Source organism: Sus scrofa, chromosome 5 (assembly GCF_054392235.1).
Source record: "Sus scrofa isolate SSC_HxYL_T2T_F1_AM1 chromosome 5, Sscrofa_HxYL_maternal_Yorkshire_Landrace_v2.0, whole genome shotgun sequence".
Lineage (NCBI taxonomy): Eukaryota > Metazoa > Chordata > Mammalia > Artiodactyla > Suidae > Sus > Sus scrofa.
Genome location: NC_139387.1, coordinates 2,726,178 through 2,751,006, shown reverse-complemented (window position 1 = coordinate 2,751,006; position 24,829 = coordinate 2,726,178). Strand labels below are relative to the sequence as shown.

At 59.5% G+C, this 24,829-nt stretch overlaps 1 protein-coding gene across 10 annotated transcripts in view; it reads left to right on the top strand.

Moving 5' to 3' along the window:
- Positions 1–24,829, top strand: part of TBC1D22A (TBC1 domain family member 22A) — a 319,360-nt gene that overhangs the window by 88,574 nt on the left and 205,957 nt on the right. For all 10 annotated transcript variants that reach the window (XR_014845565.1, XR_014845567.1, XR_014845568.1 and 7 more), the window contains 3 exons: positions 6,589–6,717; positions 9,822–9,884; positions 23,190–23,304. Coding sequence is in view for 6 of the 10 variants with exons in the window: in XM_085025349.1 (XP_084881475.1) it covers positions 6,589–6,717; positions 9,822–9,884; positions 23,190–23,304 (307 nt within the window). In the remaining 4 variants the exon portion in view is untranslated. The remainder of the gene's footprint in view (positions 1–6,588; positions 6,718–9,821; positions 9,885–23,189; positions 23,305–24,829) is intronic.

Below are 24,829 nucleotides of genomic sequence, written 5' to 3'. Positions count from 1 at the left end.
GATTTTCCGGATGTGGCCGAGAGCGATCGCTAACGATCCCGGGGGTTTGTCACCAGCGCTGTACTTGACTGATGAGGAGGAAATGCCACTTCAGTGAAGAAAGATGGCTCACCTGACTCCTGTCACTTCAGAGAACTAGAGAGTTTATGCTCGGGACTAGAACTTACCATCGAAGCCCCAGTGCTGTTTAGCATGGAGATGCCATGGAGGTAGCACAGTGACGTTTAAAAACTGATGCCGTAGGAAATCGTATTTTTAGCTCTCTCTCTCTTTTTTTTGACTGCACCTGTGGCATGCAGAAGTTCCCAGGCCAGGGATCAAACCTACACCACAGCTGTAAGCAGAGCAACAGCAGCAACAATGCCGGGTCCTTAACTCTCTCTGCCACCAGGGAACTCTTTTGTCTCTTTTAAAAATAACTATTTCAGGAGTTCCCGTTGTGCCTCAGTGGTTAACGAATCCAACTAGGAACCATGACATTGCGGGTTCGATCCCTGGCCTTGCTCAGTGGGTTAAGGATCCCGCATTGCTGTGGCTGTGGCGTAGGCCGGCGGCTTCAGCTCCGATTAGACGCCTAGCCTGGGAACCTCCAGATGCTGCAGGAACGGCCCTAGAAATGGCAAAAAAGACAAAAAACCAAAAAAAAAACCAAAAAAAAAAAAAAAAACCCAACAAAAAACCAAACCTATTTCAGAAATATTGAACAAAAATGAAGTAAACATTTGGCATTTATGCTGGTCAGTGGACGGGTTACAACTGATCAGTGAAAGCCTGGTTTCATCTGGCCGCCTTTCAGTATATCGAGGTGGGTTGGCACATGAACCCAGTGGGAGGGAGTGATTTGATGTTTGTGTTATGGGGCAATTTCGATGTAAGTATATGCATGCATTGTTTTACATTTATGATTAGTGTTTTTATAGCATGCTAATACAGCAATTAAGTTTTCTGTAATTCTGTCATTTAAAATTCATTGCATACTTGAATATATTTCATTTGCATAATTTCCAGTCTTGCTTAATTATCCAGAGACCTCAGCTTGCATATGTGTGTTTTCCTTTAGGGATGGGGTGTCAGGAGTATGTGCAGGGTTTTTATTGCCTCTGTTCCCATTTTGACACCCTTGCCTTTTAAGGTCTCTGCTCCGGTACGTTGGTGAACATTCGGGGGTAGCGAGCATTTTTGAGGATTTGTTCACGAAGAATCCTTTGGCGGCGCCGTGTGTGGTCCGAGCAAGGCTGGCCACATGGACCCCGACTTACAGCCTGTGGTGGCCCCACTGCCCTGGCCTGGCACACGGGGCCTGCTGCCCCAGCCTCTGTGTGTGTGTCCACACCCCCCCATCTGCCAGGCCGACGCGTGGCTCTGCGGACTCCATGCGTCTCTGTCCCCTTGGTCAGGGCACCTGTGTGTCTCCCTCTCCGCCTCCGCCCCCTCCATCAGCACCCACCACACCCACCCCGGAACAGGACGCTGGCTGGTCCCTCCCTCCTTTTTCCTGGCCATGCCTGCGGCGTGTGGAAGCCCGGAGCCCAGACCCGAGGAGTAGGAGCGGGCTCCACCAGGGCCGGAAGGACCTCTTCCAGGATGCGTGGCTCCTGCCGCTGTCTCTGCTGCGGCTGCCCAGCTCGGCTCTCGTAGCACGAAAGATTCTCCAGACAAACCGAGGTGCACAGCGGTGTCCTCATAAAACTTTCCCTACGGAAGCAGCCTACCGGCTGGATTTGGCCTATGGGTAGTTTGCTGACCTGATGCCAGGGCTTGGGCCCCGGGGAGAGGCAGCAGTGAGCTCAGAGGGCCTAAGCCGGGGGTGGGGGTGGGGCCAAGGAGGGGAGGGCCAGGCTGGGCAGGGACGGGGGAGGCCTGGCAGGGGCCGAGTGACAAGCACACAGGCTGCCTGGGGCATGCTGCCACATGGTCTGGCCTGGCACTTCCACAGGGACCTGGCGGTCGTGTGGGGATGGCCTGGCGGGCAGGACCAGGGGGCTTGGCTCCAAGCCACCAGCCTCCTGCAGGTCTCAGGTCACTGCATTCTGGTGCTGAGCTGAGCCGAGATGTGCTGGGAGCTGTCAGGGACGTGTGGCGTGAGGGCTTCAGTGCAGGGGGACTCAGTCCCTGTTTCTGTGGATGGAGCAGACACCCCGGGAGGTGGGGCCTGGGCGGGCCGGCTCCCCCTTCAGTCCCTGACCAGGTCTGTGCACGCTGGGGCCGGACTCCTCACCTGGGAGCAGGGGTGGCATCAGCCTGCGTGCACCTGCAAAGACGGGAGGTCGTTCCGCTTCCTGACCTGCGGACAGAGGACAAGAGTAACCCGGGTGACGTTACTCCACACGAGGTGGCAGAGACTAGAGCAGGAGGGCCCCCGGGGGCCGTCGCTGCCCGAGGTCCCAGATTCTCTGATGCCGCGACGTCACTGGGGTCAGGCCAGCCCCTGCTGCGGCTCTGGGCCCCCAGGGTGGGGGCGGGCCGGGAGCCCCGCCCTCCCCGGCTGTTGCAGGAGATGCTGCCTGAAGAGGGTGGGTGCTGAGCCACGCGGGCCGCGGTTCCCTGGCCTGGGGAGGCACTTAGCGGCAGGCCTGGCTCTGGAGTCCACAGTTGGGGGCTGGTGATTGTCCTGTCGCTTCTGTAATTACGTGAGGTGGTCTGCTCTTTGGAATCCAAATCCCTCATTTGACCGGAAAATGGAGGCGGGCGGGAGCCGTAGCCACACCTCTGCGGATAACAGGGCCCCAGACGGATGCGCGGTGTTTGTCGTTGGCCGCTCTGCCAACGGGCCCCTTTCCGAATGACGGTAATTAACTGAAGGTTTAGGGCAGGTGTTCTTGGCAGGGGCTCCCCCTCGCTGTGGGCGAGGGTGGAGGGCGGGTGACACCTGTGACAAGGCTGCTGGGCTGTTGGTGGCTGCACCTCCCTGCAGGGTCACTTGGTGGAAAGGCGTCAGGAGCCTCATGTATATCCGGTCTTCCTTAGAGCTGGCATTGACCTGTGGGAGTCTTACCTCCGGAAAGGTCAGACGTCGCTCGCTGCCAGGTACTCGAGACTGCTGGGCCACTGGAAATAGTCAAAAAAATAGTTCAGAAATCGCGGGAAGGTAAAAAGTAAATACCTGTCAAAGGCATGGATAGGGTGCGAGGCTGTGCGGCCTGGAGGGTCGTGATCGCGGGGCAGCGGCCGGCAAACTTGCTGTAAGGGGCTGGCCAGCAGGGGTCTGGGCAGGTGTTTCAGTGGGTCGGTGGGTCTCTTGCGGCCGCCTGGTGCGCAGACAGCCGGGCCGGGAGCATTCGGGTGTGGCTGCGTCCTAATGACCCTCTCTTTACTCCGAGGGCGGCGCTGTCCTTTGCTGACCCCAGAGTAAAACAGGGCTTCCCAGCAGCGGGCATCTGGTGGTGCTTTGAGGTTGAAGTGTGAGCGCAGGGTGTGGGAGAGAGGAAGTGTCCTCACAAAGGACCGACCAGTCGGGAGAGAGGAAGAGCCTGGGCCGCGCTCCCGTTCAGAACTTCTCTTCATCGAACGACGTGGCTAGCAGGGAGGAAGGTGACCCGGGCTGGGGGAGGCGGAATTCACAGCAGGACTCCCGTGCGGACCCCCCGGCCGGTGCTGGGATTCCGCGGGAGGAAGGCCGCCCCGAGCCGGGACAGGAGGGGGCAGCGCTCCCGAGAGCCGGTGCCCGGGGCCCCCCGTGCCCGGGCTGCAGGTGCGACTGCGTTGTGCTGGGAAGGCCGGCAGCACGTCAGCGAGGCTGAAACGAATGGTCGGCCGGGACCAGGCGAGGGTGTAGACCTGGGGGTGCTTCCCACGCGCTTCCCGTTCGGGGCCGGGGCGGGGGGTGGAGGTCACTGTGGAAAATTCTTTGGCGAAGTCTCTCCAGCCTGTGCCCACCTCATAGTCCTGCGTATCAGGTGTCATAAAGGGCAGGCCCAAGCGTGCTGATGGCAGACACTTGGCAGACACCCCACATGCCTGCTAACAGTCGAATGGATTTTGTGCATGAGATGTTACTTACGCAACAGTGAAAATTAACCGCCGATTCGTGTGGCATTTTGTAAAGCAACGTGTGGCATTTTGTAAAAGCAACAAGGCAGAAAAGACGACCCCATGGATGTAAAATTCAGAAATAGGCGCATTTATTTATCCTGGTGGTAAAGGGGCGAGGACAGTGACCGGGGGCTCCTGACGGCCTCTGCGACATGTTCCACCTGTGATAATTCGCACGGGCCTTTTGGGAGTGTGTGTGCACACACATGTTGTTTCAGTACCTGTTTGTCAGCAGGTTTAAATGGTGGGATCCACACGTGTTACAACAAGTGTGAGTGGCAGAGCTGCCTGACGGAAGAGAAAGGGCTGTGTGTCCACACAGCAGAAAAGATGCGGCTGGACCTTGATGGAGTCCAGCATCAAGGTTGCTGCCTGAGCACTGCTGCCCGTGAGTCAGCCCTTCACAGTGAACCTGCAGCTCTTGGGTCTCCCTTGTGGTCACAGGGTGGCTGCCACAGCTCCAGCACCTTCTGTTCGCTTCACGTGCAGCAGCAAAGAGTGCCCTGGGCCTGGCTTTTCACTTGCATCGGGTCCCCTCTCTACCCGAGCCGGTCCGTCTCTGTGGCTGCTGGGCCAGGGGAGCTGTTTATTTAGCTCAGTCGGTCAAGACGTGTCAGGAAGCGGATCACCTGCCTCAGGTGGCACATGGGCTGAGAATAGGGAGTCAGGTTCCCCGAGGGTCTTCAGGGCTCTGGACCCAGGCCGCGCTGATGTTGAGCAGCAGACTCGGTGCTGTCTACGCCGGCCGTGGAAGCGACTGCTTGACACTCCAGGGAACGGGAGGAGGCAGCGGGCAAAGCTGTAGAGCGCCTAGAAAAAGCAGCAAGGAGATCTACCTGGGGCGCAAGAGCCCCTGAATCAAAAAGAAAAACGTTACACGCTCGACTTGATGAGAACTTAAAGCCTGGGTTGTTTGAGACATAAAAAGACAAGCCACAGACTAAAAGAGAATCACTTTACGCATATTTGACAAAAAGACTTGTATCTCGAATGTATACAACGCTTATCAAACTTGCTGAGAAGACAACCGATTGAAAAAACGGGCAGAGGATTTGAGCAGATGCTTCACCAGAGGAGAGGCGCAGCGGCAAAGGGGCTCGTGCACAGATGCCCAGCACATGGTTCGGGACATGGAATAAAAGCCCTCGACCCAATGGCTCGTATTTCTGGGTTGACAGTGCTGTGTTTCCAGGAGGGAGTGGGACACCTGACATCCTTGGAATTTCGGTTGGAATGGAAAACGGTCTCACCCTTTTGGGAGAAGATCCGGCAGTTTCTTAGGAAACTAAACATACGGCGACGGCACGCCAGTGACTTCTCCTTGGTGCCTCGCCGTGAGGCACCACGCTGGACGTCCCTAGAGTCTCATGCGAGAGTGTTTACACCAGGCTTTCTTTGTTTTTATTTTTGGATGTGCCTGTGGCATGTACCAGGGGTTCAAACCTGCACCGCGCTTGTGATCTGTGCCGCGCCTGCGGCAACACCGGATCCCTAACCTGCTGTGCCACACAGGACCTTCCTCCCCAGCGTGATTTAAAACAGCCCCAAGGAGTTCCCTTCACAGCACTTACACGGCTCTGGCGCGGTGTCATCCCTGGCCTGGGAGCATCCTCACCCCAAAAAACAAAAAAAACCCCCCACGAAAACATAGCCCCAAACTAGAAACAATGCAACGTTCAGCACGCATGGATGTGGCTTAACACACTGGCACATCCACGCTCTGGAATACCGCCCGGGGAGGGGGCGGTCGCCGCGGGATCCCGTGCAGCCTGAGCGAAGCTGGGGGCAGCGGGCTGAGGGGGTGCCGCTGGCCCCAGCACAGGCCGGGTGCTTCCACTGAGACGTCGTGGTGCCAGGATGCGGCCCTGCTCCTCCGGGCCGAGGGCCGGGGTGGGTGCCGCGGACCCCGGGAGTGTGCGGGGTGATGGAAATCGCACAGCTGTGCCCTTCAGGCAGGTGTCACGGAACCGTTTACGTAAAATAGGCGCCTTTTAGTTTGGACGAGACGGCGATATTGCGGACTCAAAAGGAGGACGTGCAAGGCGGGGACTGGGCTCCTCCTGGTCACCCCCCTGCCTGACCCCTTCTGGATGTCGGTCCACTCGGGCCTCGGGCTGCCGAGAGCCCGGGAGTCCTTGGAGGAGGAAAGGGGGTGAATTCGTGCATGTGTGTGCGTGTGTGGACACGTGGACACGCACAGACACGCACACACACACACTCACGTGCAGCCGTTGTAGGGGCTTCAGGCTTCCCGCTCCTCCGTGGGCTGTGAAGGGTGGTTTCGTCTCAGCCCTGCTTCAGAAGTGAGTTCAAGGCCACGTGCCCTCTGGGGCGGCTCCGGGGCCTGGGAGCCCGGAGTCCGGGTTACGCTGTGGGGCTGAGGCTTCTGCAGAGAAGGCGGCTTTCCTTTTTGCACCTCATTCAACCCTCCCCGCCGCCCCCATCAGATTTCAGAGCCAGAGCTCTTTTCAGATGCGAGCCTTTGACTCCGACTTCTCCCGGGGGTCCCCCACGAATCATCAGTAACCACGTGTCCTTTTTCTCTTCCGCACCCAGGGTTACCTTCCGGCCAACGTGGACCGAAGACCGGCCACTCTCCAGAGAAAACAGAAAGAATATTTTGCTTTTATTGATCACTATTACGACTCTAGGAACGATGAAGTTCACCAAGATACCTACAGACAGGTGGGGGCCTTTTCCTCCCTTCTGTGACTGCAGCTGCTTTCATTGGTGGTGACGCCGGTGGGTCCCGGGTCTTTACTTTCACAGAGAGGAATGCGTTAGAAGCCAGCAGGGCTGAACTGCCTCCGACAGTAGTTCCTTGGTGGCTCTAGTTCCTTCCGCAACAGCGGGAAGGGTGTTTTTCATGGGAGCCCCTCGCAGGGCGCCGAGGCCCGCCTCCCCGGGGGCCGGGGGGTCCGGTGCAGATGGGGAGTCCACTGGGCTCCGTGGGCGCTGCCCTCTGCCGCCTCAGGGATGTGATTTAGGCAGAAGAGGGCAGTGCTGGGCGGCTGTGTTCTGGGGGGGACACTGTTCAGCCCATAGAGGGGTCACCAACTTATCATTTTGCCATTTAGTTTAATACAAAATAGGTATAATTATAGCTTCTTGAGTAGTTTGTGGACAGACGGTGTGTGTAATGGGAAGGATACTTAAAACTGATTTATAATTCTCAGTGCATCCAGAATTTGCTGTTAGAACCGCTCGGGGTCTTTATAATTCGCATTGTCTCTGTCACATGTGAGACTTGCAAGTGGTTGTGCTGCACGGAGACAGAAGGGGAGTGAGCACTGGGTCGCCCTGCCTCCTGGCTCTGAAGGGGACCTCTGACTTCCCTGAGGCGGGGCGGGGCGAGCCTTCCGAGCGCTGCCTCGAGGTGAAGGAGTCCTGCCGGTTCTGCTGCTCAGACGTGGCAGATCGCGTCTCCTTGTTGAGAGATGGCGTCTCTCTGTCGCAGCTGCCGCGCTGCGGGGAGGGGCAAAGACAGCCTGGCCCCTGACGGATGATCAGAGGGTAAGTCAAGTGGGTGGGTGCTCGGAAGGCATCGCCCACGCACAGGGCAGTGCAGGCTCTGCAGGAAGAGCGCCTCGCCTGCCTGGGGAGCAGGAGGTGGCAGGGCCCCTTCCGTCACCGTCCAGGGCAGCCTCGAGCCTCTGGCCCCTGCGGTCCACCCTGCGGCTTGTCCTTGACTCCCTGCCACAGGCGGCGCCAGGCCACGCTGTTGGTCCCGGAGGCGGATCTGAGACGCGGAGTGCGTTTGGATTCGGTCAGGGAAACACCCGCTTCTCTGGTGAATTTCTCCACTTTGCGGGTTTTGGGGAACGGGTGAATCGGGTGCTGTTTTGCTTGTGGTTTTGATGTGTTATTAGTCCAGAAAAAGACGTCCAAAGATGACACCAGCATCTGTCTGCAGGATTTACCGAGCTGTGTCCTGTGATGAATTTCTGAAGGGAAAGTTAATTAAAAACGGGTTGCACCGTCTGTATTCGGTTACTCTGATAGGTAATAAATGCTCCCGTGTTGCTGTGAATCCTCAGATCTGTACACGAGTGTCGCTGAGAACAGTGGCAGCCGTGGCGGCGTTTCCCATGGTTGCTGCTGGGTGCCCAGCGCCCATGCCTCTGGGGGGCAGCGTGGGCTGGGTGGGCACAGCTGCACGGGCGCTCTGTTAGGTCAGCGCGGAGCCGGCCTGGTTGGGGCTTGGCTCCCTGCTCTCTGCCTGTGCCCGCTCACAGCGTCTGCCCCCAACACCGACCCTGGCAGGCCGCCTGCTGCCGCGGCCCTGGGAAGCGCGGGAGGCTCCGCGCCTTTTCTTGCCCTCTGCTCATGTGGGTTTTGTGTTTACTCTTCGGGTGACAGCGTCGTGCCCAGAGCTGCAGATTCCTCCCGTGTGTCCCCCCCGCCTGGCCCCTCGGGTCCTGCAGGCGTGGTGGCGCCCGGCTCCCCGGCCCGTGCAGGGCCCTTGCGGCGCCTCCTCTGGGGGTGGCGCCTCCTTGGGATGCAGATGATGGCGGGTCCGTGATGCCCTGTGCTGCCCTGGCTGTGGCACACCCGTCCTGGCCTGGGGACAGTGCTCTGAGGTGGCTCAGGAGGACGCTCTGGGCCAGGGGGTGAGACGGGGAAGATTCCCGGCTCCTACGAGTGGCGGTGCGGTCTCCTGAGCCGCCAGCCTGGACGTCCCTCCCCGCCTCCCCCAGGTCTCCTTCCCACGGGCGGGCGCCTGCCTGCCCGGCCCCCTCGCCGCCTCCACCCCGTGTCTCCGGGGTTTGCGGGTGGTCATCTCCCGGCCTCCTGCGGTGGCCTCCCGCCCTCCCTCCGCCCCGTGGTCCGTGCTCCCCGCACACGCAGGTCTGCAGGCCCCCGGTCCCTCTCACTGAGGGAGGGTCTGAGGTGGGAGCCCCTCGGTGGGGACACAGTCCCCCCGTCTCAGAGCCCGCGGCAGACGCGGCTCTCGGGGCTGTGCCACTGCCCTGCCCGCTGCCCTGCGGACCTTCGCCCGGGGCGTGTGGAGGATGCGACGGGCTCCGAGAGACCAGGGTACCAAGGCCGCGGTGCCACCCGGCCGAGTGAGGGCACAGGCCTCAGGGCTCAGAACGCCCGGTCACGCGCAGGCTGGAAGAGGACCTGAGCCCTGGGCTCCCCCGTGGCAGGAAGGGGTGCACGGTGGGCCGGCTTCCCGGGTGGAGGGGTGGGACGTGGGGTGCTGGGCCGGCCCGCCGTGCCAGCTCGGGGCCCCGAGTTGGTGCTCCGTGAGCACGCAGGGCGTTGCTGCCATGGGGGCGGGGTGGGGGGGCTCCGTGTGGTCAGGTGGGGATCCGCCAGCCCCGCAGAGGTTTGTAAGTGCTTCCTTTGCAGAGTGCCCTGGATTCCCCGCGGGCTTTGTAAAGCGGAGAACGATGCGGCCTGGGTCCCAAGAAGCCGCTGTCACAGCCGAGAACTTGTACTCTGTTGATGCTCTCGACTTGCTCCCGTGTCAGAGGCTGGAAATCAATGTTTACTAATTGCTATGGATTCTGTTCCTAAATAGCCGAGAGCCTGCGCTGCTCCTAATCACACAGCAGCGCTGCGGGGTGGGGAGCGGCGAGCAAGCCCGTCGTGCGGGGGGCCGGGTCGGGGGGCTGTCGGAAGTGGGGGCTCTGCAGGAGAACGCGCAGCACAGGGTGGCATCTTCAGAGGGAGCGGACGCAGATGCGGGGACCCCGCTGCCCTTGGGAAGTGGCGCCCTGCTAGTCGCGGCTTGTGAGGGTGTTTGTCTCTGAAGACTCACGTGCCTTCTCCTCCGTCCCCAGATCCACATAGACATTCCCCGCATGAGCCCCGAAGCGTTGGTCCTTCAGCCCAAGGTGACGGAGGTAAGAGCTGGGGGCTTCCCGCGGGGGAGGCCGGGGCCCACGGTCCCAGCGGCCGGTGTGGGGGTGGCCCCCGGGGACGGGGTCACGGAGAGGAGCCGCTCCTGCGCGGCAAACACGTGCATCGTGGGTGCGGGCGCCTCTCGAAGCGCACAGCGGGCCGCTGTGGAGACAGTCTGCACGCCCGAGCCACCACCAGATTAGGGCTGAGAACCCTCCTGACTCGCGGCTGGGATTCTTCACGCCTTTCGTACCGGTCATGTGACACCGGGACCGCCGTGGTCCAGAGCCGGATCCTTCCCCTGTGTAGACTGGTCTCCACCGCAGCGTTTTCTAAGATTCAGCTAACCCGTGTGTCGGTGGTCGTGTTACTTAAATATTCCGCGCTTCCTGTGGCCTTCGTCCTGCCGGTGGGCATGTGGGGGGGCTCCACGGTTCGCTGTTAGGACCCGGGCTGCCCACTGGCAGCACCGGCTCGGGAGCACTTAGGGAGAAGTAAGACGGCTGCGTGGGTGGGTGTCGCCTGTTAACCTTTGCAGACCGGCAACCTGATGCCGCCGTCCCGCGGAGCTCCCGCGGCTCCACAGCCCTGCCAGGCTCCCCAGGTCCTGCCCCGCTGGTGGGCAGTTTTCACTTCCGTCTCTCTCATCACCTGCCGAACGAGCATCTCTTGTGTGTCTGCGTCTGCCTTCTGGGAAATGCTTATTCCGTCTCTGCCCGAGTTTTGCGTGTTAGGGGTTCTAGTTCTCCGTGGGCTTGGGCAGGGCAGAGCCCTCCCACCCCGTGGCTTCCTTCTGACTCCTCCTCCTGGGGGCCCTTCAGGGCGGCCAGTTCTCAGTTTCAGTGGCCTTGGGTTAGCCACCTCCTCGGTTGGGGTGCGCCTTGCTTGGGAGATCCTTGCGCCCCCAGACGTCCGAAGGCCCTTCTCCCGCCCGCCCGCCCGCCCGCGTCTTCACCTCTGGGTCCTGCCGTTTGGCCGCTCACCCTTTGCTCTCCTGCCGGGTCTGGGCTGCGCGCTGGGAGGTGGGCCCGCAGTTAACCTCCTCACCCCGAAGCCTCTGTCTTGGCGCCTCGTCTGCACATCCCTTCTGTTGGTGTCACTTGCAGACGCTCGGAGGTCGGGGCTCTGTCTTGTCCCGAGTTCGAGCTCCCTTCCCTGCGTGTCCCCCTCGGCGGATGCGGGCAGCTTGGCCCCGAGTCTGCGTCTGTGGGCCTCGGCGGCCACGCTCCTCCTGCCCCTTCAACGCGCTCATCGTCTTAGGACTTCGCTCTTGCGCGTAAGGCTCAGAAGCAGGTGGCCAGGGTTTTCTCGTTTGTCTGTGGGTGGAAATAAGTACATTACTGCGTGTACCGTGTGGCGAGTCACAGTTTTAAAGGTTGCTCCGTTCAGTTGTTGTAAAACCGGGCTGCGTGCCCTGTGCGCTAGAAGGCCCTCTGGGGGCGGCCTGTCCAGTGTCCTGATCCTCTGACCCTCCCCCGCCTCCCCTCCCCGCCTCCCCTCCCCCGCCCCGCCGGAACCCGATCTGGTCTTCTGGTCTCTCTGTCGGGGAGTCTGCTGCTTCTTTTGTCATCTTCACTAATTGCGTTTTTCAGATTCTGCCCTCGTTTGTGTTTAAGGTCTGGTCTCTGATTGGAATCGCACAGACTCTGTAGGTCAGTTTGGGAGAATTGACTGCTCTCTGAAATTGAGTCTTTGTTGTCATTCACATGCTAATTCTCCTTTTTTCAGGCCTTTCTTTAATGCCTTTCCGTGAAGTTTTAAAATCAGCTCCATAAAAGTTCTTGTGTATGTTTTGTTAGATTTATTCTTAGTTGTCTTTTTTTTTTTTTTTTTCGGTGCTCTTATAAATGGCATCTCTTTAAAATTGAAAGTTTTTATTGTTTGAAATGTGTGTTTTGCATCTGGTTGCTCCATAAATGCACTTTTAAACGTTGATATCTCTTGTTTGTTCACTAAGTTTGTTAAAAAAAAAAAAATCCAGGATTATTGCAGCCAAAGTACTTTTAGCTCGCGGAACACAAAAGGAGAAAATTAGTTTTCCGCAGAAGTAGTTATTTTGAGGTGCTTCTCTCTGATTGTCCTTTGCAGTAGTTGCGCTTCTTGGATCTGGAAAACAAGAGATCGCATATCATCCTTGTTTTAATTTATGTTTTGTGGGTTTTTTGGTGGAAAATAGCATCCACGCCATGACCTGTGGTGCATCTTCACTTTCGTATTCTTCCACCACTTGATGCCTTCCTTGTCACGCTGAGCCCTCGGGGTTTAGCAGACGGATCGGTGCCTGCCCGGCGGTGTCGCCTGTGATGTGCTGGGACCTCGAGCCTGTTGGAGGCGCCTCACTCAGCTCAGTCCTCTGGGGCCTGGGCTTAGGGCAGAGGGTGTGTGTGGTGAAACCAGCAACTGGCGGGCACGATGCAGGAGGTCGGGGCCGCCAACTGCACCACGGGGAAAGGCCACGAGCAGAGGAGCAGCCGGCGTCTGGGGACTCAGAGAGAGGGCAGCCGCTCCCTCGAGGGGTCAGTGGGAAACCACTGGCAGTGCTTGTCCTGTGTCCTGTGCTTGTCCTTGGCTGTGGGCGGCCAGGAGGTATGCCCCGCGGAAGCTTGGGCTTCTGGGGACTCAGGGAAAAGGGTCTGTGCCCAGGCGTTTCCCCGGGTCTGTCTGCACCTGGGTTTATTTGTGCAGCGGGCGCTTCTGCTCTGGACGCTTCCCACCCCCCCACCCCCAGGCTGACTGACGCTGACCGACTCTCCTTCCCTCTCCCTGAAGAGTCCCCTGGTGTCCCCTTGCTGTCAGTCTCCCGGCCTGGGCACTGCTGATCTGGTTTCTTCTGAGCCCAACCCACAGCAGTGACAACACCGAGTCCTTAACCACCAGGCCACCTGGGAACTCCCTGCTGATCTGCTTTCTGTCTCTTTGCTTTTAGAGACTTTCTCAGGAACAGGATTGGCTGATGTGTGGACTTGGTGCCGGGTGCCCTGCCCTGGGTGGCGCGTGGACGTTTGTCCACACTGTCCACCTACAGCTGTGTATCTGCCCTGTCACCAGCTGCCGGGTTCTGTCCGGTTCTGGGCTGTCGCGGAATGCGTTTGCTTTGGGCCTTCGTGCCCGTCCCCATGGCCGGGTGGCGCTGTGCTTCCCTCCGCCAGGCGCCGGGCGTGTGCTGGGTGTGTGTTTATATACTCGATAAGAAGCTGCCCCGCTCCTTCCCCGGGGGGCTGTGCCGGTTAGTGTCCCCCGCCCAGAGTCCTAGCTGCTCGGCATCCTTGTCAGTGCTTGGCGCCTCCTTGTCAGTGCTTGGCGCTGGTTTAAAAAGCAGGTGCGAGGGGTACCTTGCGGGGTTATCATTTGCATTTCCCTATCGACCGCCCCGCCGAGCATCTTTTCATATGCTGATTTGTTACACACAGATAGTCTTTGGTGGAGTGTCTGTTCCATTTTTTGCTCCTTGTTTAATTGCTTTTCAAGCCTGTAGCCTGCCTGTTCCCTGGCCTCCGTTAGATCTTCTGGGTCAGACTCCCTGGTGGAGCCTGGGAGCCCCTGTTCTCAGGAAGCACGGCCCGAGTTAGAGGCCGCTGATGGAGGGAGGGCCTTGAGGCGAGGGAGAGCCGCAGGCTGGGCTGTCTGACCAGGAGCCAAGGTCTTCACCGGAGGTCACCGCCCGAGGGCAGCGGACAGGGCAGGGTGGCCCCAGGAGGGGCTGGTGGCCGGGTGCCCTCCTGACTTCCTTCTTCTCAGCTGAGCATAGATAGGGCCCCTGGGGTGGCTGCGGGAGGCTGCTCCATCCGGCCTCCCCAGGGACCTGGGACCTGGGACCTGGGACCTGGGACCTGGGCTGCGGCTGCCTCCGCCCTGGCTCTGCTTTTCCGCCTCAGCCCCATCCGGGCAGACCTCGGATCCGGGGTGTTTTCAGCCCTGACTCCGGGGCGTCCAGCGCGCATGGCACAGCGCAGCTGTTCCAAGTTCGTGTTATGTGAACAGCTGCCTGGACCCCTCCCTCTCTCACCTGTGATCTCGGGTGTCCAGTTCCTCCCGGGCCAGAAGACCGTTGTCTTGTCGGGGACGCCGTTCCTGTGGCGCTGGCTGCTGTCCCGGCCCCTCTCCCCACTTCGCTCACACGCCGGGTGTGCCTGGAGCGTCCAGCCCATCGGGCTTGTCTCCTTGTTAGGGCGCTCACTCCACCTGCGCGTCGGCTCCCAGAGCAGGGTTGTCCGGGTGTCCTGGGTGCCTGGGGCATTGTCGGGAGCCCCGTGGGGCTTAGGAGATTTTGTTGAAGTTAGGATTTAATCTTTTACTCGGTGTCGTTACTTGAAAGCGAAATCCACAACTTGTTTTGCCACTTGCTCTTTTTATCCTCAGTCCGGTGGTGAACGGACCCAGGCGGTTACTTGCGAGAACGCGGATTCTGGCCCCTGTGGTTGCTGCCGAGAGCTGGGGGGCGGGAGGGGCTCCTCTTCCGAGACCGCAGCCAGGCCTTTTCATGTGATAAGTTCATCAGCTCCAGAGTCACTTCTCCTCCGTAATTATTATACTATCTGCCCTCTGGTTATCTGCTTCTTAGAGCAGTTGCACAAATGAGGGAAATAACATGCTTTTTCCAATTAGCCGTGGAGAGGTGATGTCTCGTGACATGTAAACAGACACAGAGCATCGTGAAACAGGCAGTGAAACAGGCAGGCTCTTCGGACTGCGTCCTGTCTGTGCAGGCTTCCAGGTGGCGTGGCGAGTCTCCCTGACCCTGAGGGGTGGTCATTTCCCAGGAGGCTGATTTCCCTGGAGCACAGATGTGTTCCTCCTGGACTCTTGCGAGTGTGAGCTTTTGGTAGCCAGAGTCCCGACTGGGCCTCTGTGTGGGGAGCGAGGGCCCCGCTTCTGGAGGGGCGGGGGTGGGCTCTGTCCTGGGACCGGGGCCGCTTGGAGAGGGCTTTGCTTTGCCTGTGCTGCCTGTGTTGCCCCTCGGCCCGGAGGCCTCGTCCCAGCCCGCCCTGCTCGGCAGCACCGTCCCCAGCCGCTTGCCCGCACCACCCTGTCCTGCCGGCCCCACTGCGCCCATGTGTTGTCGCGCGTCTCTGTCCCTACACTCAGCTCGCGGGGCGGCGGCCTCCCCCCTGTTCTCCGCCTCTGGTGCCTGATGGCGTCTGTGGGCTTGAATTGCTGCGTCCGAGCCATCCTGCTGGGATCCGGCTGCGGCCCAGGCCCTGGCTCGCTCCGCTCCTGCCGGCTCTGCCGGGGCAGGGCCTGGGGCTCTTTGCCGCGTGTGCCCGGGGCCTCCGGGGCTGCCTGGCATGTAGCGTGTGAAGGCCTGATGCTGGTGAGATGAGTCATGATGCGCTCTGCTCACGCGAGCGCCTTCTGTGACCTTCCGTGGGGGGAGGTGCCTTCCCGGCCTCGCCGGGCGCCTGGCCCGTGAGCGTGGGGGCTCTTCCTCTCCTCCTGCATCTCACAGTCGCTGTCACTGTTCTAGAGGTGGGGTGCGTTTGTGAGCGGCTCAGAGATGCGTATTTGTTATGCGGTCAGTTCGTGCAGCTCTTCTGGCGTCTGTGTCGAGGGTCTAATCCATAGTGTTTGCCTTTTTTCTCGTTTTGGTTTTACGGTGAAGTGTGTCGGAGCAGAAAGGGGTCTGGAACACGTGTCCAATCTGAAGAAAACATTAAGCTCCCACATACCCCCATCAAGCTGAAAAATAGGGCCTGACCAGCGTCCTCGAGGTCCCTTCTTTGTGCTCCCCAGACATGTCCTTGTCCCCCAGGTGACTCTTCCCTTGAATTTTGTTAATATTCCTCTCGCTTTTCTGTATAGTTTTATCACAAGATCATGTATGTGTGTTTTGCCTGTTTTTTCTTTTTTTTTGCTTTTTAGGGCCGAGCCTGCAGCATATGGAGTTTCCCAGGCTAGGGGTCTAATCAGAACTACAGCTGCCAGTCTACACCACAGCCCCAGCAATTCCAGCTCCGAACCGTGTCTGCGACCTACACCACAGCTCACGGCAACGCCGGATCCTTAACCCACGGAGCGAGGCCAGGAATCAAACCCACGTCCTCATGGATAGCAGTCAGGTTCGTTACCGCTGAGCCACAGCGGGAGCTCTTGTTTTGCCTGTTTTTAATCTTTAGTTTTAGCAGACTTGTGCTAACTGTACTTGCCATTGCTCTTCATGCTACAGAGTTAAGGTTCCAAGGCCCCTGCCCCGCCCTCTGCATTTCTCGTGGCTCGTTTTTGTGCTGTGCGCTGCTCCCTCGAGTGTTCCGTGGTCTGTCGATCGCGCCCGGTGTGGATAAGCCCCTGGGTTATCTTCTTTCCTGAGCGTTCCTCGGGGCCCGTGTGCCAGCGTCTCTCTTGGGTCTGCGCCAGGAGCGCCCCGCGGGCTGGGGATACGTGTGGGTGCCGACCCCTCCCCTCCGCTTGGGGCCTTCAGCCCGGAAGCCCCTGATGCCCGTGGTCTCAGGGGCTGTTCGTTTCCACGTCCCTCGGGCCGGTGAAGACACGTGTTTTTCATGCATTTCTCGGCCGTTCCATTTCCTCTCTTGTGAGATGCTTTTGCCCCATTTCCATTGTGTTTTTCCTTGTTTGTCCACTGCTTCGTATTCTCGCTGTAACCTGGATACGAATTCTTTTTGGGAGTGTCTGTATCGTTGACCTTCCTTCCGTTGGTAGAGTTTCTCACTGTCGTTGCTGAGCAGCTCGGCCGCCCTCTCCTTTACGGCTGGGCCTTTCTGTGTCCGTCCCAGCCTCGTCATTTCAAAGAGAGCTTTACAGTTTGGCCTTCCGCGTTTGGGCCCCCGGCTGTCTGGGATTAGCTCTGTACCGAGCGTGGTAAAGCAGCCCCGTTTCTTTAACTGCCCTCCACGTGGGTTACAGTGACGGTTGTGCCTTTGCCCTCCTGGGCTCTGTCGCCCACAGGACTTCCTGGGCAGGTGGGCTCCTTCGGGGCTCCCCCCGTGCCCTGGTTTGTCCGTCTGTCTGTCCGTCCCCATGCCGCCTTCACCCTGTCTTGGTCACCTGGCCTTGATGTCTGGTCGGACGGGCACCAGCTCTGGCTCCTTTTTCCTGGCTAGTCAGCACCTTTGGCTTTCAAATGTAAATTGAAAATCATCTTACTTGTATTTCATGGACACCTCAGACGTGACAGCAGATCTCTTGGACAGCAGACAGAAGTAACTGTTTGTCGCTGCATTTATTTAGATGTTCTGAACTTTTACACCAGTATTTTCTCCCTACATGTATTATACAACTGACTGAATTTATTCATACATGCATTTTTAGTCAGTAGTGTCTTCTTAATTTTTAGTGGCATTGTCTGATTTTTTATTGACAGCATGCAGAAATGCAGTTGGCTCTTGCCAGTTCGTTTCCTACCTGGCACACGTGCTAATCTCTTTTGTCGATGCAGGTATTTTGTGTGTAGGTGTGTCTGAGGTTTTAAAGAAGTTACGCATGTCATTTATGAGTCATGGAATGTTCTTTTTATCTCTTTCTTTCTGTCCTGCATGTACACTTTCTTCCTTGCTGGTCAGGGCTTCCACTGCCACGTCGAGTCGTAGTGGTGGAGGCCGGCATCCTGGCGCCACTGCCTGGTTTTAAACGGGTCTTTTAACGTGGCATCACTGACTCAGGGTATTTATTCCAGGTTTTATAGATGCCGTATGTTAAAGAGGAGGCTTTTCTCGTGGTTTTAACATCATAAATGGCTGTCGAGGTTCATGAAATCCTTTCCCCCTTGTCACTCGAGTTGGTGATATTGTCTCGGTCTTTATTCTGTGGAGATGGTGGGTTTTATTAGTATTCTTCCCGGTATCGGGGCAATCGTACGTTCCTGGAGTAAATCCCGGTTGGTCCGGGCGGCTTCTTTGAATGCCCGGCGGGACTGAGCTTGGTTGCATCTGAGGCACAGTACTGCCCTGGGGGAGGCCTGGCTGCCCTCTGGGCAGAGCGGTGCCCTCTGACCAGCGCCTGGCTCCTCAGGCTTTGTTATGAGGCTCCGTCAGCTGGGTTGAGGTTTGGTCTGGTGACGGGGACGCTCTGACGTTTCGTTTGGAGGGGCTTCTTTCCTGCCCTTCGGTTGTGAGTGCGAGAAAATGTATCTGCTTTCCTCACCTCGCAAAGCACGTCGAGGCTGGCCCCTCACCCCGTGCACCTGCAGCCCCGGGCGGGCCTGCCTCCCCTTCCCGGCCCGGCCTGTGTCGCTGACTTGGACGCGAGTCCCTGCTGCTTCCTGGGATCTCAGAGCAAAAGCGGTGCGCGCTCACATGAAGGGACCAGAGACAGGGCACAGGATCAATGGTCAGTGAAAAGCAGACAAAGGAGCAGAAGCCCTGCGCCCCCGCCACCCAGCTGCGCCTTCTGCTTGCTGGCGCTGTGCTGTCCGACGGCGGCCCCCGCGGCCCGCACCCCGGAAGAGGGCGAGCGAGTGGGGTGGGGGCCCGAAGGGGGCTGCCCTTGACCTGGCAGCGGGCAGAGGCCTTGAGACACTGGAGCCTGTGGCCTTGGCGTATAGCTTCCCGTGGCTGGAGAGGAGGCCCGGGGGGTGGCCAGGGGCACCAGTGACCAGGGGCCCTCACGGTGCGGCGCTGGCTCCTGCCACCTCGCGGACCCTGCAGGCCCTGCCCTGCGACTCCCTCCCTTCCGGCCGCTCGGCTGCGGGTGGGTGGGCACCCAGGTCCTCCCCGTCCTTTTGGGCTCATCTCTCCCGCCGTCGTGCGGCCTCCTCTCCATGTAGCAGTCGTTTCTGCGGTATTGTTTCCTCAGGGGAGTCTAGACAGGGCTGAACCGTCTGTCGGCTTCTGCTTCTCAGGAACCGGCTGCTTCCCGAGCTGCGAGGCTGGGGGGCCAGCCTGCGAGCCCAGATGCGGGGGCCCGGGGCCCGCGGTTGCGGGGGAGCCACTGCGACTTCCTGTGTCCCCCAGAGGGACAGGGACAGGCCAGTTAATGGCGGGAGAAGGAGGCTGAAGGATGTTGAAGCAAGTGATGTCCCTTTCTGCTCCACTGCGCACCCAGAGACCTCAATCCTGGGAGTTCTCCTTATTTTCTAAATCGATAGCTGCTGTCACAGGGAAACAACACGGACGAAGACGAGCGGCCGCAGGTGCAGCGTCCTGGCTCTGCTGCGTGGGCCTGGGGTTCCGGCCGGGGCTACGCGCCAGGTGAAGGGCACGCAGCGTCCCAGCCGCTGGGACGTCGTTTATGGGCACTGAAGCTGGCAGGCGCTCCGGGTGGTGGAGGCCAGTGCCTCTCTGGAGAGGGCTCGCAGGTGGGGCATGGTGCCCGAGAGGACGCGCCCACCCGTCTCCCCATGAGCTGGGCCGGTGCTGGTGGCTCTGGGCTCACTGGGCAGACTCTGTCCTCGCCCAGCCCTGACTGGTGGCGCCGCAAGAGGGAACCTGTCCAGGGAGAAACAAGCGGTTGTCTGTGTAGGGCCCCAGCCATCCCGCGGAGACCGCTGCCCGACCCTCAGCCTCGTATGGTTTCCCAGGCCCTGCGCTGCCCCGCGGCCTCTGTCTGTCTGTCTCTGGAAGGCTCCCCTCCGTCTCCTTCCATCTGAACAGCTGCTCACAACCCACTTGGCCTGCGGCCTGTGCTCCAAGCTCTCCCTGCACCAAATGCCCTGGCCCCGCCCCTCGGTGGGGCTCATCCCCCCAGCCGTTTCCTCTCTTTTGAGAAAAGCTGGTCCAAAATCCAGGCGGTGTCTGTCCAGAGACCGGGGATGGGCGGGGCCGGGCTTCCCGGGCTTTCCGCGGCCCTGCACACGGTCCACTGCAGCCTCCTGCCTGGGTGCTGCCCAGGTTCGACAAGCCTCGGCTCCCTGGTCTTCCTCCAGAGTAATGCTGGGGAATCCAGCACTCCACATGGCTTTTCTTGGTGCCTGGGGCGCCGAAGGCCAAACTGCATTCATGCTCGTGGGTAGGTTGGGGCTCTGTGTGTGAGACCCAGCCCTCTGGAGGGGTGGGCCTGGTTGAGGGTGGGGTGCCCCATGGCTTAAATTACTGCTTGTCAGGAGTTTGAGATCGCGGCGGAGGAGGGGAGAGCTCTGTGCCCTGAGCTCTGGCCTGTCCTTCAGTTGGCGTGTGCATGCATGGGCGAGCGTGCACACACACACCTGCGTACACACGCGCGCGCACACACACGCCCCTGCCGTGCGGCTGGGCCCCGCAGGACCTCCGGCAGGTGCGAGTGATTGGACAAGGCTCTGCTCACCAGGAGCTCATGGTCTCTTTTGTTTCTTTCTTACTGTAAAATTAAAATTTCTTGGTCCTCTCTCCATTTTGATTTGTGTCTGAGAACAACTCTTTTATCCTCAGGCATAGCAGTGATGGCACCTTATAGGCTGTACCAGGCTCCCTTTTTGTCAGACTACCAGGGCGGGACCCTGGCTCTGCTGCTCACAGGCTGTGTGACTTTGGGTAGGTTGCTTAACTTCTCTGTGCCCCACTTGTCTGTATTAGTTCTCTCTGGCTGCACAGCACTCTTACCACAAACCTTCAGACAGCACCCATGTGTTTACCTTTGCTGTCTCAGTTTCTGGGTCAGGAGTCTGGGCAGGCCTGAGCTCAGGACCTGCGTGACAAGCAGGGGGTCTTCCAGGCCACAGCCTCATTGGAAGCTCCCCGGGGGAGGGACCTGCTTCCAAACTCATGGGAGTGCTGGCAGGAATCCAGTGGCTTGTAGGTTGCAGAACCAGGGGCTCAGGTTCTTGCTGACTCTTTGCTGCCCTCAGATCCTTGGCACGTAACCCTTGCCACGTTTGCTCCGAGCCCGACGGCCGGCTTCCTTGTGGCCAGAGGAGAGGGCCCCTCCTGGCAGATAGTCACCGCTCCCATTCCCTTTGGTGGTCAGGAGCAGGTCACAGGGGAGCTCCCTGGTGGCTCAGCGAGTCGGGGATCCCACGTCGTCGCTGCTGGGGTTCAGGTTTGATCCCTGGTGCGGGACCTTCCGTGTGCCATGGGCGTGGCCCCCTCACACTCCAGGGGAGGGACCCACACCGGGCTGTGCACGCCGAGAGGTGTGCCAGGGGTCTCCTCGCCTGCTGGTTGTCTTTGGGGGGCGGCATTGTCAGATGGAGCTCTGCCCGAGGGCTGTGGCTCATGCCACCGGGCCACCCTCACTGCCTCCTCCCTGCCTGCGCGTGGCCACCCATCTGAGCCTCTCCTGCCTGTCACTGCTGCTTCCTGTGGGGCAGCCCTCGCCCACCCCTGCCTGCTCCTGACCTGCTGTGTGTCTGGGGCCACCCGCCCGTCCTGCTGGCATGGCTGCGCTGTGCACACCTTACCACTGGCACTTGTCTGCAGCCCCGCCCTGGCTTGGGCTTGCTTTGTGTCCACGTGGCCACGTGGGGCTGTGGCTGCGAGGCGCTGGGGTCTGAGGGGGTCCTTCCCCGGGGCCTCCTGCTCAGCTGTCCTCCTGGGCCGTCCACCTCGCTGGCTTGTGGCTGCTGCCCCAGCTCTGCCCAGGGCGGTGGCGCCCGATGCTGGGCACTCAGTAGCCGCCACTCGGGGTTGGCATGAGAGACTGTAACTGGTGCCTGTTGTTGAAAGACTGTGGTCTGTTGATCTCGCGTAAATTTCAGTTCTCACTGGAAGGCTGTTGACTTAAAGAAGGTATAAATGCGCGTCCGTGCGAACGTGTCACTCATTCAGCAGAAGCGGCATCAGGGCCATTGCAGGTGCGGAGCGGCTGCCTGCCCGACGGGTGGGTCCTTTGGGACTCGTTTAGAAAAAACACAGTGGACGGTGTGCGGGGGGTGGGGGGAGTTGGGCCGGGGCCGGGCTTCCAGAGCTGCCTGCGCCCTGGTGGACTGGCCCTGGGTCAGCACACTTCCTCCGCCTGCGCCCCGGGCCCCTCCTTGTCACGCCGGCTTGGTGGTGATGGGGGGCTGGACTACAGGCACAGCGATGGCTGGGAGTGGAGGCGGTGCTGGAAGGGGTTGACCCCCTCGGGTGCAAACACAGTTGGCTCTGCGAGGTCGGCTTGCTGGGAAGTGATGTGCTTCCTCCTTTGGGTGTTTCCCGGGTCCAGCCTGCACTGGGTTCCTTGTTGGTGGGAGGCCAGGGCAGCGGTGCGACCTGGCCCGTGGTGGGAGCCCAGGGTCCTCCCCGAGGGCAGGCGAGGGTGGAGGGCGGATGGCAGCACAGTCTCCGTTGGGGACGGGCAGGGCTTGAGTCGGAGCCGGAAGGCAGAGAAGTAGGGGCGGGACGGGCTCTCTGGGCAGGAGCCCGGGACCGGTGACAGCCTGGATGTGGCGGGACGCGGCTGGCCTCTGTTGGGGCACCTCCCGTGTGTGGTTTGAGGCAATGTCTGTGGTGTCACTCAGGGGCGGAGTCTGAAAATAACACAGACGGATGTGTTTGCAGAACAGAAACAGACCCACAGACGGAGAAAACAAACTCGTGGTTACCAGCCGAAGGGGAGGCGCGGGGGGTGAAAGGAGTACGGGATTGACAGGGACCCCGCGGAACCCGAGAGACAAGCCACGGGCACCTGCCGCCTGGCGCAGGCCGCTGTAATCAGTGTCTTGTAATGACCTGCAGTGGGACGTCATCTGAACGAAAATCTGCTAAAAACATAACCCGGGCGCATGGTGCAGAGACCAGATGGTGGGTGCCAGAGGTGGGGGCTGGGGGCTGGCCTGGGTGAAGGGGGTGGAAATAAACTAAGCCTCAGGGCTGTCGGGTGCGGCCTGGGGACTCCAGTTAACGACGTTGTACCGCTCGTGAGAGCTGCTGAGAGCGCGGATCTTAAAGTCCTCATCACAGGCAAAACCTTCGTGCCTGCGGCTGGCGGCGGAGGTTCACCCCTCGCCGGGGAGGTCATCGCACGGCTGAGCGCTTTCGAGCGTCCAGTCACCGTGTCGCACGCCTGGAACTGATGCGATGCGCTCTGTGCCGGTTGTAGCTCAGTTACAGCATCTCTCTGCCACATCGGGAGCCTTAGCGCACCCTCCGCCCTCCCAGGCCCCCGCCCTCTCTGCCTCCAGCCCCTCTCCTTTGCCAGAAGGGCAGGGGCTGCTGTGCCGCCCGACCACGTTCAGGGCAGCCCCACGCATGGGTACCCCAGGGGCTCGGAGCACGTTTCTGGAAGCCGCCTTGGGCGGGAGGGCTGAGCCCGGGGTGGGTGGCAGACTGCATCCTGTTTGCGCATCAACAAGAAATGAGGACAACCGGGATTTTACAAAAAGAAAAACCAAATGAAACCTCTTGGTGTTTTAGTGTCAGAGCTTGGAGAAATCGGGACCGCGCCTGTTTGAAGAACGCAGGTGTTTGAAAGGTTCCGCCGTGTTTACTTTTTGCTTCACCAGCCGTTGGCTTTTCTTTCAGATCTTCGAACGGATATTGTTCATATGGGCCATACGCCACCCGGCCAGCGGCTACGTCCAGGGGATGAACGACCTGGTCATCCCGTTCTTCGTGGTCTTCCTCTGCGAACACACAGGTACGACCGCGGCGTCCTCTCGCGGGCTTCGGGCCCGCACGTCCGTGGCCTGACGACGGGGCGGGGTGTGATGAGACCAGTGCTGAGAAGTGCCGCTCAGGTGCTAACGACACCTGCTAGTAGAGAGTAATGGCCAGCTTTGAAAACGCCCCTAAAGCCACATGCTCGCCTCCTGACGACATGAAGATGCGGTTGTTATTAATTCCTTCTTTTTAATAATATATGAGGAGAAATGTGGCCCATCCGGAGTGTCGCTCTGTCTTAATGGCCATCAGAGCACCGGCTTTAACGGCCTGGATGTCAATGGAGAAGGGTAAGGTGCTGGAGTATTAGGGGAACGTTTTGCTCGCAAGAGAACCCCAATCTCCTTTAATCGCATTTCTGCAGCATTTGACCACCTCTCTGCCTTTGCTATCCTAGTAGCATTTCGTTTTATGGGCATATTAATTGCATGCAAAATACGTGATTTATGGGACATTCAGGTGGGTCCTGCCGTTTCTGTCTGAGTCCTGCACGTTTTTGCTCCCATCTCTGTTTCAGCAGCCAACGGTAATATAACGTCACTTGGTTTCCATTTCAAGTTTAAAAAAACATCCTAAAAAGCAAAGTCCTCCCAGGGTATGTGCAGGTCTGCTTTTTACTTCATCTCTGGCCGAACGGCAAACCCCCCAGTGGAGGGTTTGCTGTGTAGCTGCGGCGTTTTTATTTACCGCTGGCATCGCCTGTCTCCTTGCGAATCCCCAGGACTTGGTGCGTGTTTGTTTTTCTCAGGTTGTGTTTTGAGCCATTTAGGTTTCTGGTCGCTTCAGAGTCCGGCGTTGCTGTGACCTGAGCGACTGGGCTTCCTGCGGGGCAGGCTATCCTGGGAGGCTGCGGCTGCGGCGGCTTGGCCCCTGCCGTGCACCCCTCATCTCTTAGCAGGGGGTGCCGCCCCCGAGAGCGCCCGGGCCTGCTCGTCAGCCCCTCGTTTGACAGATAACGAAAATGCTCTTAATGGTCCTGCAACAGCAGGACCCCTGTCAGTGGGCTTCAGAGCTGCTAATTGAAAGAAGTTCAGCTGCGATGTGATTAGAGAATTGATATTCCGTGTTCAGTAGACCATTTAATTAAGGTGGTAAATAAGTCTGTCTTAACGAGTCTGCTGCCGACGTAGGTGGTGAGACCCCAGCGGTCCTTGGCGCGTTCGTCTGATTATCAGCACCCAGGACGGGGGCCGTGGCCGTGACGGTGGCTGTCACCAGAGAGCAGAGCCGGAGAAAATGGCATATGTGTGCCCAAGTGGGGCCTTCAGTGAAACGCAGAGACGCCCCTGCCTCCTGCAAGCCCCACCGTGCAGCCCCGTGCACACGCGTGCCCACACACCGAACACACTCGTGCCCCGAGGGCGGGCCGGACCGTTGGCGCTAAACGCGCCCTTTGTCTCTGCCCGTGTTATCAGGGGACCTTCTGTATCTTCGGTCCCGGCGTTGGGATGTCGGTGGTGGACCGGGGGCCTTTCGGACCCTGCCCTCCCTGCTTCCGGGCG